The sequence below is a fragment of the Fundulus heteroclitus genome, chromosome 20 (assembly GCF_011125445.2).
Source record: "Fundulus heteroclitus isolate FHET01 chromosome 20, MU-UCD_Fhet_4.1, whole genome shotgun sequence".
In the NCBI taxonomy this organism is placed as follows: Eukaryota; Metazoa; Chordata; class Actinopteri; order Cyprinodontiformes; family Fundulidae; genus Fundulus; species Fundulus heteroclitus.
The window spans coordinates 10,560,497-10,580,342 of NC_046380.1; the positions used below are offsets into that span (position 1 = coordinate 10,560,497).

The 19,846-nt window shown below is 40.6% G+C and overlaps 1 protein-coding gene across 4 annotated transcripts in view; it reads left to right on the forward strand.

The window, feature by feature from the left end:
* The window catches only part of LOC105928038 (membrane-associated guanylate kinase, WW and PDZ domain-containing protein 3), a 171,814-nt gene that overhangs the window by 141,776 nt on the left and 10,192 nt on the right, over positions 1-19,846 (forward strand). For all 4 annotated transcript variants that reach the window (XM_012865109.3, XM_021317845.2, XM_012865107.3 and 1 more), the window contains exons 7-14: positions 1,196-1,253; positions 2,282-2,388; positions 10,523-10,714; positions 13,375-14,022; positions 15,982-16,013; positions 16,727-16,892; positions 16,987-17,081; positions 19,554-19,761. In XM_012865109.3, coding sequence (XP_012720563.2) covers positions 1,196-1,253; positions 2,282-2,388; positions 10,523-10,714; positions 13,375-14,022; positions 15,982-16,013; positions 16,727-16,892; positions 16,987-17,081; positions 19,554-19,761 — 1,506 coding nt within the window. The remainder of the gene's footprint in view (positions 1-1,195; positions 1,254-2,281; positions 2,389-10,522; positions 10,715-13,374; positions 14,023-15,981; positions 16,014-16,726; positions 16,893-16,986; positions 17,082-19,553; positions 19,762-19,846) is intronic.

Genomic DNA, 19,846 nt, shown 5'->3' on the forward strand with positions numbered 1-19,846 from the left:
TACATGGTGCTTCTGAAAGGCAACTCCAAGCTTTCTGTGGCATTAAGAGCCTTTTTTTGTCGCTCTCTCTCTCTCTCTCTCTCTCTGTTTTCTCTCCTTTTGCCCGATATTTTCATCAGGAAATGATGCGCATCATTCATTCCAGTCTACTTGCTTATTTAAAAAAAAACTACCGGAATGTGCTCTACTTATTGCAAAAACTTTGCTGCTAACTTTTTTTTTTTTAAGCCAATCTTTTAAACCTGGAGTAAAACAAGTGCTGACCAGGAAATTTCCTGGAGAAGTTGCAGTGGGAATTGATAAATTGCTGATTCATTTGTTGCTTGCTTAATGCTGAAAAGTTTAATCTGAAACGATTCAATTCTGTGCAAACATAACACAGATGAGATACGCTGATGATGATTATCAGCTGTCCATCTGCTATGGGTTCAGGTTGCCATGGTGAGGTTGAGTGCAGCATTTTATCTAACGGCTATTTTCAGAAAATGAAACTATCTCCTAATGACACAGTTTTCCTCCAGCTAGTGCCACAAGTCATCGGCACACGCTCTGATGTGCCATTAATGGTTCTGAAAAGAAAAAAAAACGACAGGGACATACAGGCGAGTTAAACATAGAGCAGTTGTATTTCCCGTTTTTGTCACGTTTAGATTGGTCGACTTTTACCCAAAATTTATACAGTTCTGCTACCAGGTGTGTAAGTGATAAGGCTCAGGAAGATATACTTCATGAAAGAACACTTAGTTCTTCACCTATATATATATATATATATATATATATATATATATATATATATATATATATATATATATATATATATATATCTCAATGTAAATATATATATACATATATATATATATATATTTCTCAATATATATATATATATATTGAGAAAATGTGTTGTGTTTTTGGACAAAATGTCCTCCACTCCGATAAGAACCAAAAAGAATCTTTTTCATAATTAAACTGTGTTTCTATGTCAAACAGTGTGTGATTACTTAGTAGACAAAATCCACCGGGGTATGAAAATAATCAACCTTTCCTCTGACAGCATGTAATTGTGCCTGATCATTATGCGGAACAGGTTACAATTCCCAGACATGTCATAAATATTCCATCTATTTATTGAGGTCGTCCTTCCACGTTGTTACGTGCATTTTTCACAAAATAATGACACATTGTTTTCTTCCTCCAGAGCTACCGTACGGCTGGGAGGAAATTGATGACCCACAATATGGCACTTACTATGTTGAGTAAGTTTAATTAGTGTTGTGTTCTGAAATTAAATCTTTTTAAAAAAATGCCATCCTCACATTTTACCCAGCTGTACATAAAGGATTAGAGCTCATGTGATTATTTTTTTACTGCTTAGTGTTTATGAAGAGCAGACTGGCAGGAATCAGTTCTGTCTAAAAATAAAACAAATGGATTTAGCATCATCTTGGGTGAGAAGGGGCCAAGTTACGTAACATGCAGAGAGGAAGCATTTACCTGAAAGAGTTGGATTTCTCTGTTGTTTATCGGTCGGTGGCAAAGGGAAACTCTGTGCTGCGGCCTGCCTGTGAGCTCGCCATTGATTGGGCTCTCACTGCGTTGTGTGCAATCAGTCTGTGTACATTGAACGATGCACTGTGTGCGCATTATTGCATGTTGTTTATATGTGTGCGATATGTTTCTGCACTCAGCATCGCAGTAGGAAATGAGCTGGATAGCCATTAAGTTTGGCAGCCATTTCGTCGGCAATGGACGGAAATGAAACGGGGGGGGGGATGATTTTTACCCAGAACGCATTGAAACGGCAGAATGAGCGGCGGAAAGAAATGCCAGCTCGCCGCTATGATGAAACGGCAGAGGGAAAAGCTCGTGTTGTTTTATTGCTCGGGCTGCAGATGAAAACCTTCGAGGTAGAAACGACAAGAGAGGGAAACTTGCACTGTTTGGACACGGAGAGTCAATGTCATATTGATGGAGCTTGTAGCTGCCAGGGTTTAGTTTGAAATGAGTTCCCTTTGAAACAATGCTCCTGGTTCTAATGCCAGGAGGGCGACAAGTTGTTCCCCTTGTTGTGGAGGAACAGAACGCTTCTCGCAGTCTGAGCTTCATTTCCTACTATATTAAGTGGCTAAAAGCCATTCCACGGATAATGACTCGGTACATCCTAGCCTTCGCCGCATGTTTGTGTTGCTTCTAAAATGTGTCGGGGCTGCTTTAGCATCCCTACGTAAGAATACAGATGGCCTGAAAGACACTCATGTTTTAAACCTGAACCGGTTTGTTGCAGCCACATCAATCAGAGAACCCAGTTTGAGAACCCAGTCCTGGAGGCAAAGAAGAAGCTAAGCAAAGACACTGCTGTGATCCAGCAAGCTGCAGCGGCACCTTCTCAAGGTAAGAACAGCAGATCAGTTAACCCGTCTCCTACACCTAGGAAAATAGAGAATCATCAGTAAGTTGATTTATTTCGGAAATTCAGCTCAAAAGTGAAACTCGTGTGATACAGATTCGGTAAATGCAAGGTGATATACTGTACTTCAATCTTTTTTTTGTGTTAGCTTTGCTGCTTGTGGCTTTCAGCTAATGAAAATCCAAAATCCAATTTTTGCAGAAAATTTTAATATTACATAAAACCAATAAAAATGTTTTACTGTGGTCATATTATGGCCAAAATCAAAGGGGAGACTAATGACCAGATCATTGTCTAGCAGTCATTGTTGTTCTCCACCCGGAGGGTAATCAACAAAAAAATTATTGCTAAGGACCCGTTAACATTGTGCTGTGTTCCAGACTTATTATTGTAAAGTTTAGAGGAAGGGTAAAGTATAATAAAAAAAAAGGTTAAACAAATCAACAGTGAAAGCTGCAGCAATGAAGAGGACTAAAGCAAATTGCGTTCAGAAGTTTGGAGGAAATCCATGAAATGTGAACTGAGGCTGGAGCCAATGTGCTACGCATCCTAGACATGGGTTACAACTGTTGTATTTGTTGTGCTTAAACTGCTCTTAAATCAAAGACAAGATCAGACACATTCCTTTTACAGCACTTCCTTCTGCTGATAAAACATATGAAGATACTGATTTTGTTTTCCAACAGGACTTAGCACCTACCCATATTACCAAACGTACCAATAACTGGTTGAATGCAAACTCCCCTGACCTGAACTATGTAGAGCTGGAGCATCATCAAGAGGAAGACGAGAGACACTAGACCCAACAATGTAGATGAGCCGCTATCAATGAAGCCTGAGCTTCAGTGGTGGACGGTGATAGCAAAAGTTCTGGGGGGCCCACTAGACGTTGGGAATTACAGAGCATCAATAAACTGTACTTGAAGATAAATTCATCCATGGTCTTGCCTGCTGCTGGATCTTTAAGTCTGGTTTGTCTGGTCCAAGTTATTTAATAGGAGCCCTAGCGCCCCCTATTGATAGGCGGCTACTGCGAAGCTTCCTCAACACCTTAGCAGAGCGGCAGAATAATCGCCTCATGCAACACTGATAAGTTAATTTACACAAAAGAAGCCCTAACTAAGTACTGAGTGATGGACATACTGTTTAGTTGGCTGACATTAAAACTGTCTTTAAAAGTTCAAATTTATTGATTTTCCGGGAAAGTGAATTTGGGGTTCTCACTAGCTCTAAACCATAATCAACAAAATTAAGAGAAATGAATGCTTTAGTTTGTGTGCATTTGATCTATTTAATATGCAAGCAGGATGCTGACTCCTGGGTAATAGAACCTTATTTTGTTATAAAGAAACAAAAAGCCTCAAAAGAAAATTAAAGATGTTAAAAATGTTTTTTCAAATAGCCTTATACAATAGGGGAAACTGTGCTGTATGAGCAAATAAAAAACACCATTTGCTATTTAGGGTTTACAGCAATGAGAGCAGCAACACACTCCACACCTGCGAAACTATGCCACTGTTGTTCCAATCTGTAAATGCACAGCTGCCAGAAATGGGCACGCGTTCACTGAAATTACAGTTTAAGGTTTCCTATCAACAATAAAAGTTGAAGCAACAGCGGCACAGCAACCAAACAGTTTGCATTTAAATGCTGATCCAATTGCCTGAAAAATAAAAACAACAAAGCGTACTTCAAACATACATTGTTATTACCAAAGTATTACAAAATCATTAGTAGATAATAAAACATATTGTTTCCGTTTCACCATAACATTTATGACAAGATTGTTTTAAGGTCTAAATAAATAAATGTACTTATCAATACTATAACAATTTAGTGTAATCTATGTAATTTTCATAGAAAAGTTTTTTTGCACAGGACTTGTTTATTCTGCCGACTGTTTACAGTCTAGGGGCTTCAAATCACTCTGCCCATAATAAAGGATGTCAGTAAAGATATTGTTGTTCACTTCATTAACACAAATTTTAAATTAATTCCCAGTTGAAGTTGAAGTTGGAGCTGGTTCCTGTTGCTTTGCTGACTGTCTGTCTGCAGACTTTCTTAAAAAAAGCAACAGATAATAATTTGAATATTTTCAGAGGTGGAGCACGACACAAATTAGGGGGTATTAAGTTTTGACGCTGACTGCTCTCCGACTCTCGCTCCATGAGGTGTTTTACTCAGACTTGGCATGGGCTGGTACAGGTAGTCTCCTGCTGCTGTCGTCTTTCCTCTGCTCCAGTGAACAAAAATGCAACAGCAGATCTACCGTCGTTATTCCACAAATGCTGCTTATATGAGCAGTTTTATACTGGCTATTATGACTCATTTACCTGTAGCCTGTATTTAACAGTGGCTGGAATAAGACGCGGTTGTTCCTCTCAAAAGCACCTGTGGGAAATGTACCTTAATGATATGTATGAAAACAAATACTTTCAGCTTGCAATAATTGCAGACGCTATAGGAGATAATGTGTCCTGTTGTGAGAACTTGCAACTTTAGACGGACTGCACTTTTTTTTCTTTTTTACATTTTGAGATTATCTGAAAATAAATTGTTAAAATCTCTTTTCCAAGCTTGTCCTTGGAGTCCTGCAGTAGACTAGTATGGTAAAAAATAACATGTAAAAGCATTAAATCGGGGTGCAACCTTGCACTTTTTTTTCTGTTGGGCTTTGACAACGCCCCCGGGTTTTTAAGACTTGCACGTTCATGTCTACTTGTAATCAATTCAGCGCGAGTTCTGACGTGCTCCGCCGTCGTGACTCTTATTGGAAAGAAAATCGAGAAATTCCTGTTAGACTTGAATCTTCCGAGACGATCAAACTACTTAATGCAGTTTTCTTCGCAAGACCGACTTTGTCTGCAAAGTTCTTTTGTTTTTTTTATGAATAAACATTATGAAGTTTTTTTATATATTTACTGTTTTAATCAGCAAAAACAAACATTAGTAATGTTTCATTTTCCCTGTGCTAATTCATTTGATGTGCTCATGATTGAATGAGCTTGATTTATCAAAATATTAAAATAACCTTATTTACGTGATTTTTGCTGTGTTTAGAGGGTGACAGCGCTGTTGGCCTGCTTCGATGATTATGCTTCCCAGAAACAATGGGAAGCAGATTGAGTCATCGTTTAATGCAAGGTCAGCCGAATGCGTCAGCCGTCGGGACGCCTCATATACAAACAAGTCGTCACAAATCACTTCTGTCTTCTTTAGTGTGTTCACAAAACACAAATATTTCTCAGCCCTCAAGTCACGGCCTGTCTTTTTTTAATTTTATTTAATTGACAATTTGTTTTCTCGACAACAAACATGCAACGAGCCTGTTTCTATTAAAATGGATGTATAACGGGTGATGGAGCTGCTGATCAGTGTGGAGTGAGACAAGCTTGCAGCGCTGGCATGGTTTCAGAGGCGTAAAAGAAGGAACGCAGGGGGAGGAGGCCGCCATTTAGCGGTGCATGTGTCAACAGCTGGTGGAACATCCCGTTAAAGAGGCCGAGCATATTCAGGCGTCTCTCTGCTCAGGTGTGTTGGGACCGAGTAAACCGCCATCTCACTGCTGATTACTGATTACGCAACCTGCTGAGCTGCCAGACAGTTGCTATGATGAAACCGAGGCGTCGGCGGTTACACCTCAGGCTACAAAAGACTTTTACAGTTTTTCTTAGAAATTACATCCCTTAAATCTTTTTTTTTTTTTTACTTTGGAGATGATTAATACTAACAGAGATATGATATGAATATATGAATATAAACTGGCACTTATATCAATAGAGCATTATGAAACGATGTAAGGCTTTCTCTAAGCTATGTGGTGACTCTCAGTGTACTTTCACTGTAAAATATACAGTATCATTTAGGTGTGTCATGGTACACAAACATCATAGTCTGCTTCCTGGATTAAAAGCCACAGTTTGGTACGATTTCTCTACATTTCAATCAAAAAATAAATAGAAATGTGTAATTTTTATTTTTACTTTGGTAATCAGAAAACAAAGAATCTTCCTCAGTTTCAGAAATCATTAGATTTTGTTACATTCTAAAAACATCACAGAGGGGAAAGTACAGACCTCTCTGGAAATTTGGTTGGATTTTCTTTTTTTCAAGGAATAAAACAGTTAGCAGGCATAGATATATTACATAGCTTTAGAACCACTTGGAAGCTGTTGATGTGTAGAAATGTTTGAACAAGACCATGCCCATATTTGAGAATAAATATGTTTAAAATACTTAAATATTTGGAGTTTGGGCTGATTAAGCTCTACAGGTAGGCGGACTTGGACGTCAGATGATTCCCCAAAGGGTCACAAAGCCCAAAGTGTATTACACCACTAACGCAAACCATTAATAACAAAACAGAATATACACACATCTCCCGAAATTGACCATAATCATCAAAAATAACCAGAAATAAAAGCTTGAAACATGTCACTTGATGTGTAAACAATCTATATAGTCGATGAGCTTCACTATCTAAATTGAGTGACAAATAATATTTAACTTTTTTATGATATTCATATTCTTTTAAGGTGTCTGCCTACAAGAAATGGCTGTGCATGGAAATCCCAGATCAGCATTTCCTGAAATTCCCAGAGTAATACATCTCAAACAGCCACGCTGCCTTCAAAGCGACCTAAATATTTTTCTTTTTATATTCAGCAATTCACCATCTCCAAATCTAGATGCCTAAGTGCATAGCCCTCCTGCTATTTGATTGGCTGATTAACTATTTGTGGTAACGAGCAACTGAATAGGTGTTCCTAAGAAAGTTGTCAATGGATAGATTTTCTCATGCATAATAATTAAAGCCAGGGAGTAGACCTCCTCAGACATCTTGCATATTAACAGTCAAACATCATGGCTGCTTGACAGGGTGGAAATAATTTTTGTCTGCCTCTGGCTTATAATCTCCAAATTTTACCCAAGAGACCTTCTTTGAACCCTCCGAAACAAGTCCGGGCTTGCAGAAGTTCATGCTCACTTCCTTCTTCTTCTTTACTTATGCGTTTTTTTTTTTTCTAATACAAATGAATTATCAACCAGATATTCAGGACTCTCTGCAAGGAGTGTTAAAAATATTTCATCTAGAGTTTATCAAGCAACGTGAATGTAATTATGTAAATACGCGTCGCTTGATCCGTACAGCAGCGCTGGACATCTGGAGTCCTCTCTGGCTGTGATCATTTACATTTTGCAGTCATTCGGCGCCGGGTGTTTTTAGCCTGCTGAACCGTATGAGAGTTTAAGAGGGTCTACATTTAAATTCCTCTCACACTCTGAAAGTTATTGAGTGTTTATGGGAGCAGAGGGAAGCGAGTTAGAGGTGTGGAGTTGTTATTTAGACCAGCCAGAACAGGAAGTTGAGAACTAAATGTGGGAAAGCATATACTAATTTGAAGCAAATCCAGGATATACACAAACCAAACTGGGAAGATACAGGATTTCAGTTCCTATAGCGATTACTATATATAGATATAATTATCAGGTGTAGCAAATACTCTGAAATTTAATTTAAACCGTACATTCAAAATGTGATTTCTACAATAGCTGTCCTCCTATTTCTATACGTGATTACTTTCTGGTCCACTTGAAAACTAGAAAAGCAATGGATAACTCTTACTAATATAACGTTTGAAACTAAGTAAAATGCACAAATTAATTATTCAGACTTGTAGTCCGTGTATTAATGACATTTACATACAAGCTTACATTTTTTAGTCGGAGCGACGGGGCTTAAAACAGACTAATGTGGGCTTTGTTGAAGGAAGGAGGAGTGACATATTATGCCACTACCTGAGACTGCAGGCTCATCGCAAACAAACACACTGGTTTTAGAATAAAGCTTTACCTAGATTTATTGTATTTAATCTGATTAATTTCCTTATTTTAATCCTTCTTATTTTATTTAAGTCACTGCAACTTCATCTATAACTGACAAGCTTGCAATGCTTTGCAACAGGATTTATACCTCTTGCATTTACACATGGTATCATGTTAAAACCACAAACGTTAATGTATTTTTTTTTTTAGTTCTAAGAGAGACTGCATAATTACGACCTAATTGTTAAGTCGACAGAAAACAAGGCATAGTTTTCACCATTTCTATGCAATTAAACACCTGAAAACTTTGGCAAACATATGTATTCAGCCCTTTTCATCGATGCCCCTAAATACAAATCAGTTCTGCTAATTGCCTATAGAAGTCACCTAATTAGTGAAAAGGTAAAAAGTCACCTGGTATATAATTTGATCTCTGTATAAAAAAGCTGTGAAGCGCTTTCAAAATGTGTACCCCTATCACATTTTGGCCTACATGTAAAACATTATCTATTACCCTGAACTCATCCTTGCACATTGTGGAACATGGTGGTGGCTGTGGGGTAATTCTTTCTCTGCAGGAATAAGATTTGATGGAAATATGGAGGGGAGAGGCTGCAAAAGACTTGAAGCTGGGGCAGACATTCACGTCGTAGTAAGACCGGCACAGAGGAATACAGCAAAAGCTGCAATGAAATGGTTTAGATCAAAGCATGTTCACGTGTTAGAATGTCCCAGTCAAAGTTCAGAACTATGTGCAGCTGTGAAATCTTTCCAAGTAAAAAACAAAGCAACTGGACTTGTTTTTCTGTAGTTGAAGAGGTTTCGCTTCTGCTCCAGGAAGCTTTCTCAATTCAAAAAGTCTGGAGTAATGTGCAGTACCAAGCTTTATACTACTACCTAACCAAGGCCTTGTAATGGCTTAGATAACATGCAAATTCAACTAAAACAGGTCCACCCCTTAGTAATGGGCAGTCGTACTAAGGGGGTGGACCTGTTTCGGTTGAATTTGCATGTTATCCATGTAAGCCATTACAAGGCCTTGGTTAGGTAGTAGTATAAAGCTTGGTACTGCACATTACTCCAGACTTTTTGAATTGAGAAAGCCTCCTGGAGAGGAAGCGAAACGTCTTCAACTACGGAAAACAAGTCCAGTTGCTTTGTTTTTTAATTTTTTTTGGAATGACCATGACCTGGATAACTGAGAATCTTCACTAGCAGCTGTAAAATCTGTGTCGGGGTTTGAAAATTGTTCTTCTCCATCCAGTGTGACTGTGCTTGAGCTGTTTTGCAAAGGAGAGATTTAAAAAGGTCAGTCTCTAGAGCTTCAAAGCTGGAAGAGACCAAGTTTCAAAAAGGCTCTCAGCTGTAAAAAGGGCAAAAGGTGGGTTTTGAGTCACAGGGGCTGAATACAAATGTACACCGCACTTTTGAGCTTTTTACTTGTAAAAGAAAAATGAAAACCAATGCGTCATTTTTATTCCTCCCAAGTTTCAAGGTTTATGAATACCATTCTATGATACTGTAGCTGACAGCCTCACCACACGCTTTTACTACAGAATTCAGCTGAAGAATTGTAGAACCATCCTTTCACCGCCTTCCTTTACTGTTTCTTTCTGTTTTTGAGTCGAACAATAATGCAGCAAGGCTACGTCAGGCAGAGAATGGAAAAAAAAGAAAAACATGTGTCCATGAACCAAAATCTTGATACTACAGCGCTGCTAGATAAGGAGGATCCTCAGCTCAGTGAGAGTTGGTTATCTCGCATGTTGCTTATGCGGCAGCAGAGGTGCTGGTCCTTATTGATGGCGCTGCTGACCTTTAGCCGTTCCTTACTCAAGTTATAAAAAGCAAACAATCACAACAGTCTCACAGCTTTACCATTCCATAACCCTTTATTAAATTGAGAAGGGGATAAAAGGACAATATGCTAAATTAGATAGTGTCAGAGGTACTGTACGCGTGTTCTGCTCTATGGTTTGGTAATGAAAGGAGCCAAGAAAATTAGCTTCTAAAGCTATAATTTTATCACTTCATCTGTGTGTGGGCTTTCATAACAGGGCCAGGCAAAAACGCTTCTGTTGATGGGTTTATTGTGCTTAAACATACATCACGTCTATCATTTAGATAATGACTGATTAATATGTCGATTTTTTTTTTTCTTTGCCACGCAATGTGCAATTAAGTTTGAGCACAGACATGGTTGAACGTTGCAGTCCGTCTAGAGGGATGTCAATTTGTTAATCTTTTGTCGCTGCGAGGTTCCATTCCCTCAGACGTCCGATTTGTGCGCAGGTAAGGGAGGAATGCTTGGCTTCACCGCAGACCCTGGCCAGCTGAAGGGGGAGATGTACCACACAGCTCTGAAGAAAAGCTCCCAGGGCTTTGGATTTACCATCATCGGAGGTGACCGCACAGACGAGTTTCTGCAGGTGAAAAACGTGCTTAGCGACGGCCCTGCCGCCCAGGACAACAAGATGGCGTCTGGTGAGCAAACCCAACTTTATCAGCTTCATTGCAAAACAAAACGGGCGAAAGGCAAAAAAAAGGGGTGCATATTAAAATCTAATTTACCCGACAGAAAGATCAGTAAGCGGTTCCTGCAAATTGCAGAAAATTCTTTGAAACTTATGCAGTACAAAACCTATAAGAAAATTATAGACTGGGAGTTTTTTTCTGTGCCTTATTTCTGGTTTAGGATTTCCCCTCCGCCCGTTCTCTCAGATTATGCTTTTCCTGCGCACACAGCAATGGAGACCGGGATGTTTTCAAAGCTTTGCACTCTCAGACCCGTTGTAAAATCATGTCATTTCCAGAGAAAACGTGGTTAACACAAATGATAGAAATGCAACAAAGCTTTTCAGTTTTCCCCAAACAAACAATGTGGTGTGCGCACGGCTTTAAGGTCATGTACTATCACCACTCCACAGATGGCATTCAGTGTTTTATTCAGAATGTTTATAAGCTATATATAGAATACAGGTTCTTACCGTATATTAAACATTGGCTGGCTGAGACGCAAACGTGATGAAGAAAAAAACTGCAGTCTTTGTGCACAGCCCTAACAAACCGTCACCTTGAGGTGATGGAAACTATTTGTCTTATTATTGAACTTTCTTATAGTTTACAGCTCTTTGAAAAGATATTTGCCCTCTTATAGATTTATTCTGCTTTAGTTGTTTTTGTTAAATTTACATTTATCATATCATCAAACAAATGTTGATTTCATACAAGGATAACCTGAGTCAATTCAGACAGCAGTTTTCAAGTGGAGATTTTAATTATTAAGGGAAAAAATCTATCTCAACCACCCTGACCCTATGTGACAAAGCAGTCGATGCTGTTATTAACCAAATTGTGAGAATATTCCCCTAGCCACGCCCATGCAGGATTGTTGCCTGACCTATAGAGTTAGGAAATCAACAAAATAAAGCCTGTTGGACAACATGAAGCAGTGCCGTGATGTACACAAATTCAAGAACAGATGTAGGATAATGTCACTAACATCTATAAGTTTATCAAGGAGGTGATAATAATCACATTTCACAAAAATCTTTTATGAATGACCCCCTAATCTTTTAGGAAAAGATTCTAGGGACTGATGAGACAAAGTGTAACTTTTTGGAAGATGTGCTTCTTATCGCTTCTAGTAAAAAAAAAAAAATACATAATTTCAGAACACTCTTACCAACAGACAGTCATGGAGGTGGTGGTAGTGTGATGGTCTGGGGCTGCTTTGCATCTTCAGGATCCAGATGAATCGCATTAATAGATGACACAATGAATTCTGCCAGAATATCCTGAAGGAGAATGTCTGGCCATTGGTTTGTGACCTTAATTCTGAGTTCTGCAGCAGGAACGCTGATCAGGACAATGATCCAAAAGCTCCCTGGCAAATTCACATCCATATGGCTGTTTAACAAAAAAGGGGTTTGGAGTGACCTAGTCAAAGTTGACTAAAATGATAATGTGCCATGACCTTAAACAGGTCAGTGAAGCTTGAGAACCTCCCAGTGTGGATGAATTAATGTAATCATGCAAGAAAAAAAACAAGGAGTGAAATTCATCCCCTAGCAGCTCTTGTTGCAAAGGATATCACAACCAGTTATTAGAATTAGAGGCTTGTTGCTTTTTCATTTTAGGTTACATTGCCTTGTAAATATGTTCACCTATAATAAATGAAACCTCAATTTGAAAACTGTACCTTGTAATTATTTAGACGATTTTTTGTCTGTTTTTCTTTCTTTTTTTTGACAAACTTAAACATTTAAGTGTGATTAAAAAAAGAAAATAAAACACTTTTTTATAGTACAGTAGCTTTTGATTTCCTCTGTGGACTTAATGGTCCCTTTCAAAAAGCAGCTTAAAACTAATTTTAAACGTGTGTTTGGCTAGCTGCTTTTAGTTGTCTTGTCTTGTTATGAGGAACTGTGGGACACTTGAAACTTATTATACAACAAGATTTGTTTTATTTTTCCGACACCATGAGCTGTAAGTCTGGCATGGTATGTGTGTGTTCTTGTACTTACAGCTGAGTGACAATATTTTGTGCTCATTTTACTAGTAAAGTGAGAACTTTAATGTAAAGTAAGGACTTGCTTTTTTGGTCATCACTTTTTTTTTGGGCTAGGGGTTAGGTTTTTCACTAAGGTGTCAATTAGGTTTAGGTTTAGGTTTAGGCCATAGAAAGGCTTTGAAATGAATGGAAGTCAATGGAAGTCAAGGCACGGTACTTTAAACAAGTGTGTGTGTGTGTGTGTGTGTGTGTGCGCGTGCGTGCGTTTGTGTGTGTGCGTGTGTGTGTAGGGGGGGGCGGGTGATTTGAATAGTATTATGTGAAAGAAATCTATTTTCTTCTCATCTCTTTTCATTTGTAACTGGAGTACTGCTTGGGTGTGCAGTGTAGGAAGTGTAGGTGGGATAAAAATGAGTGAATGAGATAAAAAACTGAAATAAAAGCACTAAAGGGAGTTGCAAAAATGGAAAAAAAGTAATAGATAAGGAGATTCCAGAGGAACTACACATCCGAGGAAAATGCAAAGTGTTTTTTTCAAAGAATTGTTGAGAAGTGACATGTACGTTGAGCATGAGAGGGGGAGAAAAAAAATCCTCCTTTTAATTGTTTTTTTTTTTTTTTCTTGCCACAGGGGACGTGATCGTCGAAATCAACGGGACATGTGTGCTGGGAAAGACCCATCCAGAGGTGGTGCAGATGTTCCAGTCCATCCCCATCAACCAATACGTAGACATGGTCCTCTGTCGCGGGTACCCGCTTCCTCCTGACGTGGATCTAAACAGCGACGACCCTCTTCCCCCTCCCCCTCCCCCGCCAGCCAATCAGTCCCAGCAGACCCTCCACGGCGGGGAGGTGGTGACGGCGGTGCCGCTCATCAACGGTCAACCCCTGCTGGTGAAAGGCGACGTCCTGCACGGCTCTTCGCAGGAACTTCACTACGTCACCACAGACGCCAGCGGGCGGCCCGTCGTGGCTGCGTTGCCCAACGGCAGGCAGCCCGAGCCGGGAGAAGGGGCGGCGGGGATGCTGCAGCCGGAGCTGGTGAGCGTGCCGCTGGTGAAGGGGCCCGGAGGATTTGGGTTCGCCATCGCCGACTGCCCCCTGGGCCAGAAGGTCAAGATGATCTTGGACGCCCAGTGGTGCCGTGGGCTGCAAAAAGGAGACGTGATCAAGGAGATCAACATGCAAAACGTCCAAACTCTTAGTCACGCGCAAGTGGTGGACATCCTGAAAGACTTTCCTGTGGGCAGCGAGGTCAACGTTCTGGTGCTGAGAGGAGGTGAGAGCCTAAAGCAGCCCTACATCTCTGTGTCTAATTTCCATCTGGATATCTTGTTTATATCTATATACTGTGCTGTACTATCCTGGAACTTTGAGTCATTCCTCGTTTATTCATATTTTGCTTCCAGGCAGTCTAACCTCCCCTGTAATCTATTAAGACCAATAGCTTGAGCAGGATTTGTGCTATTTCTCTATAGCCCAGTCGATCTGGTGAAAGATGTTGGACTGCTAATTTTTCCGTATCCAGCAGACTGATTGCCTATGTGTCCGTGTTGTTGTTTTTCTTGTTATTCTATCATTTATTTTAAACCTTTTTCTTTTATTCATTTTATTTCCTGTCCCCATATTATTATTATTATTTTTTGTCGTGCATAATTTGCTCCGTCTGTTAATGCTGCAGTGCTGCTTGGAGGTGAGGTCAGAGTGCTGATACTGATGGGAGGTGAGATCCTGTTGCGGTTGCTTTAGGAGCACTGAGTGATAACACTTTATCTGTGAAAGTATGCCACCACGTCTGCAGTGTGTTTCGAAGCTTCCACTGGAGAGGGCCCCGCAGCTCCTTTCTGCTGGACAGACCCAACTTCACTGCTGCAGCCGCCGCAGAGGCTGCTCAAAGTTTCATGCCACCCCCCCTGCAACTTCTCTACGTAGACAGGCTGCACGTCCCAAGCATTTCTCCAACGTTTGCTCTGGTTTGCATAAAGGCAACTTGTAAGCAAGGCATAATGCCTCTGTTGCAAGTCTGAGAGGGGGAGTTACGTAAGTGTTGAGGGAGGAGGGAAGGCTCGCTTTAAACGTCTCTTACATCTCTCCGTGGCCGCCCGAGGGACTCCCTGCTCAAGTCGGTGAACCCCAGATCGGCTTTGATCATCAGCAGAGCGTGGGGGGTTTCTGCGTGCCTATTTATCCGTAGCCCATAAAGGATCCATGGCTAAACTGCTAAGAAGGGAACTTCCGCTGGGTCCTCCTTGCCCCGAGCCACGCCTGGACCGTCGTCCCTCATTGCCCGAGCGCCCAGGCTGCTCACACTAACCGCTGCGCCACAATGGTCATGTCCTGCTCCACTGCATGACTCCCGCTGCTGTAGCAGATCTGGCGCTCGGCTTCACCCAGGCTGCTGGACGGGAGAGCAAACGGCATCTTTAACCCTCGTTAGACAACGGCCTGTAGCTCAGAGGAGGCTCCCTGTTGGACTGCGTGTTTGTTAGCGGCGAGTTCTACTGAAGACAATACAGGACAGAGCTGGGTGGAGGTGGCAGCAGGGTGCAGTAGGGCGTGTTTTGGGTGCGCAGCAAACGCCCCATTTTTCAGGTTCTGGTGACAGCGATGCCGGATTAGGACATTTTACAGCGGCGCATAAAAATATATATATATATATATATATCCGTCTCTATGGCACATCAGGCTCCATTAACCTCAGATCTGGCCAAGTGTTCACCCGTGCCCAGAGGGCTGCAAGCTTCAGAGGAGTATTTGTTAATTCGATTAATGCAGGGAGTTGAGAGGGAATGGGAGATGGGGAGCGGAGCTGCGCGAGATGATCTATAGGGAACTATCTGAGTGCTTTAGTTGAAATATGTGGGTGTGCTGTAAAGCAAAAAGAAGAATTATCGGCGGTGGAATTATATGCATGAAACACCCGGGCCCTCACCTGCTTTCTCAGCTTCACCGTTTTGAGTATGTCCTCGGCTCAGAATGTGATGAACCAACACTATATTCCATACGTATCTTTAATCTCATGGATGGCTAAATATTCCCTAATGGAGCATTCTTTAGCGAGCACTCCTCTTGAGTTTTAAGTAGCTCACTGGTTTATTTTTACACTTCCTGTTGCTGCTCTCTTCATCAGAGAGACAGTGCCATCTGCTGGAGCTTTTGGGGGGGGGAGCCGCTGCTCCAAATGTGATCATAATTAATGATAACTCTTCTCTTTTTGTCTGTCTTCCTCTCACCACAGGTCAGACGTCTCCGGTGAAGTCTCTGAAGCCGGTGGGTATAAACGCATCGTTCTCTCGTTCCTATACCCATTCTTTCCCCACGAGGGCAAATCTCTCAATTTGATTACAAAACATTTTGTCCTTCAGCTTAACCACTAAGCCTCTGCTGCGTTAAATTAAATGATAGCAATAAATTTGAATATTGATTATCTCTCTGGCCGCCTTCTTTTGTTTGTTCTCAAAAAAAAAAAAAAAAAACTGTCTTAATTACCTCCGTTCGCTATTCATATTCTTTGGGTTATTGTCTGGGGATTGCGGTGGTAATGAGGATTGGATGAGCCTCTTTAGATTTGGTGGTATTATTAATACAACAGTTTTAGATAAAGAGGGTGCCCTTTTCATGCTGAGAAGGCCTATAACAGCCTTGGGGAAATCTTTACTTTCTCTCTTGGATTTTATAATACACTCAGATCCCCTTACCCCTTTAAACAATAGGAGGAATATGACGAGGGGGGGGTGATGTACGTTATTAAAAATGACCTTTCTAGCTTTTCTTATCTAACGCCGTTTGATGCCTGGACACTTGTCAAAGATAATGAGGTGCTCAGACATTCATTAAAAGTGTGTGATATAATAGCACACAACAATACAAAGAGGAGTCGCGCATGGAGTGTGTCCTTTTTTATATATATATATATATATATATATACAATAATTGGCTGTATAGCAGCATGTAGTTATGAGCCCACCTGTATTTGTCAACAGAGGCAGGAGATGACGGCCAGCACGGAGACGCTAGACGCCATCGCGGACGCAACTCCCCAGGCGTTGCCTTACCACTCCAACACGAGCACCCTGCGCTCGTCTGACTCCCCCAAGCGAGACGCCACGGAGATGTACCTGAAGTCCAAAGCCCTGCTGGAGAGCAGGCGTGAGTGTTGTTGGCGGATACGAGCTGCTTTTGACGTCCTTGTAATGCCTAAAAGCTATACCCTAAGCGGTGGTGGAATTCTTCTCATCCACAGAGCCTCACACCAAAGACATAGATGTTTTTCTCAAGAGAGACATCGAGACGGGCTTCGGCTTCCGGGTTCTGGGAGGAGAAGGTCCACAGCAGCCAGTGAGTTTGTAACACCCGCTTACTCTTTTGATGTGGAATTGACAAAAAAAATTTTAAATAATAATAATAATTTAATTAAAAACAAATATTGTACTTTTAATCACATTGGGAGTCTTCTGGACATGGCTCATATGTTTCCTATTTTATAAGCCTCCACAGTCCATAAGAAGAGTATGATTTTTCTTTCTGTTTTTACAAAAAATGTGGCCCCTAACTGAACAGGTACTCTAACCTAAGTCGGCCATTGCTGAAAAGCCTCTGGCCCCTACACTGATCAGGCATAACATTATGACCAACAAAGCGCTGACACTGATTCATTCTTCATCGTTGTTGCTGTAGTCAGTAGGTTATGTCCTCAAAGCTGTTGCGTTAGAAGCAGGAAAAACAGTCGAGCATAAAGATTATACCAATTGTGATAAGGGCCACATTGAGATGGCCAGACATCTGGGTCAGAGCATCTTTAAAACTGCTGCTTCTTATGGTGTGTTCCTAGTCTGGAGTGTTTAGCACCTATCAAAGGTTGTCCAAGGAAGGGACAGCTGTGAACCAGTGACAGGCTCATAGTTGGCGAGGTTTTGGGTTCTGAAACAAAGGTTTGAGGACAGAACATCCAAGTTGGTTGAATATAGGGCCGCACAGCTGCAGATCAGTCAATGAAAACGTATCAGAACTGGAGGAAGGTGGCTTTGTCTGGTGAGTCACACTTTCTTTTACGTCACATGGACGGTTGAGTGCAGTTATGTTCTGTGGCATCTTTCAGCAGCATAATGCACGCGTTAACAAAGCGAAACTGTTTGTTTGAGGTGTCGACTGGGCCTCTTTAGATCTTAATCAGATCAAGCCTCTATAACAGGGGTGTCAAACTCATTTTGGTTTAGGGGCCGCATTCAGCTTAACCTGATCTCAAGAGGGCCACACGAGTTAACTCATTGCAAGATTAAATAGAACTAATAAATGTGGACTTGTTGTTGATTTTTATATTAAGTTAATTTCACTTTTACACAATATATTATGAATAACCTCAGCGTTTTTAAGAAAAGTATGTGCAATTTCAACAATACTTTTACTCAGTTAAACATTTATTTGTGCATTATGCATAAAAACTGATCACAGTGATTATACAATGTTGAAAAACATTTATTCACACTTTTTGGAACTTAAAAACACTGTCCTGCATGACAAAATACATCAAACAGATAAAAATTAAGAAATGATTTGAATTTTTCCACACATGAAGCTTAATCTGCTAATAAAAACACAGCGCCCCTCGTGGACAATATAGGAACTGCAGATTTTCAATTAAACGAAGTACATGTTTTTTTTTCAATAATTGTTTTATCATTCTCTATCTTTTATCTTGTCCACTTGTGAAAGTCAAATCTGATGAGCTCTTTGTGGCATCTTATTGCCACATTGCCAGACAGGACACTGGGAGAAAAAAAAATAAAAATTTAAAAAATAAAAAAAAATAAAAAAAAATTTTTTAAATTTATATAATTATAATGCATTTAGCCACAGGGCCGGACTAAATTGTTCGGCGGGCCGGATCCGGCCCGCGGGCCGTATGTTTGACACCCCTGCTCTATAAGATGCGCTATCCAAAGAGCATGGAGGCCTCACATTGTAGCTAACGAGGCTTAAAGGATATTCCAGCAGCAGTGGCAGAACGCAGAGCACACCTTCGTCAGTCTAGTGGACCACATGCCTCAACGAGCCAGGCCTGTTTTGGCAGCAAAGAGCCCCAACACGGCATTGGGCTTGTGATCTTAATCTTATACCTGATCAGTATACATCTGTCGAAATCCCGGCCTCTGCAGCCAAGTTCGTTTGCATGAATTTGTACACTTTGGCTTTGATTTGCAGACATTTCACAAATTACCGTTTCATGAAGCCTGAACGAACATGTATGAGTAACGCAATAGTCTTGTTATAAATTTAGACAGAGCTCGTTTTTTTTTTTTTTTTTTTTATGAGAAGCTATTCTTTGTGATTATTTTTAATTGATCTTAGAAATAAGCAGGGCAACACAAAACCCTTGTATGAGATTAAACCTTTGTGAAATAGCTATAAAATAATACAGATACAGTAAAACAATGATTTGATTCAAGGTTTTGAAGTAAAAAAATATATATAAAAATGTCTACCCTGTTGCTTAAGAAATTGTGCTTGTGTCATGAAAAAGTCGTTGTGCAATTATTTGGCATCAATTATAAAGACGTTAAAATGTGTTACACCACTTATAATTTTAATGCTGTCTCTTTATGCTCAATAATCCATTAAATCTGAACCTTTAAACCTGAGAAAATTTTCATTTCTAATCTGCGTATTTGTCGGCTCTCATACTTTTTATCTGACTTTGAAAGTTAAACAAGAAGCGCCTTTTGCACTAAGATATAAAACCCTGTTGTGTTTATAGCTGCAAAATGCTCTGCCTTCCCATTGGCCACTTCCCTATAATTAACCCCATAGCAGAACGTGTTTCCCCAGGTTTACATCGGGGCCATCGTGCCCAACGGAGCTGCAGAGAAGGACGGTCGCCTCAGAGCAGGAGACGAGCTCATCGGCATCGACGGCGTGATGGTCAAAGGTCGGTCACACAAGCAGGTGTTGGACCTGATGACCAATGCAGCCCGAAACGGTCAAGTCATGCTGACTGTTCGCCGGAAGGTCATCTACAGAGGTTAGTACGAAGACGCACTAATTGATTTGAAGGATTATGTCCAGGATTTTGTCCAATTTCGCTCTGGTCATTGCATAATCACCTT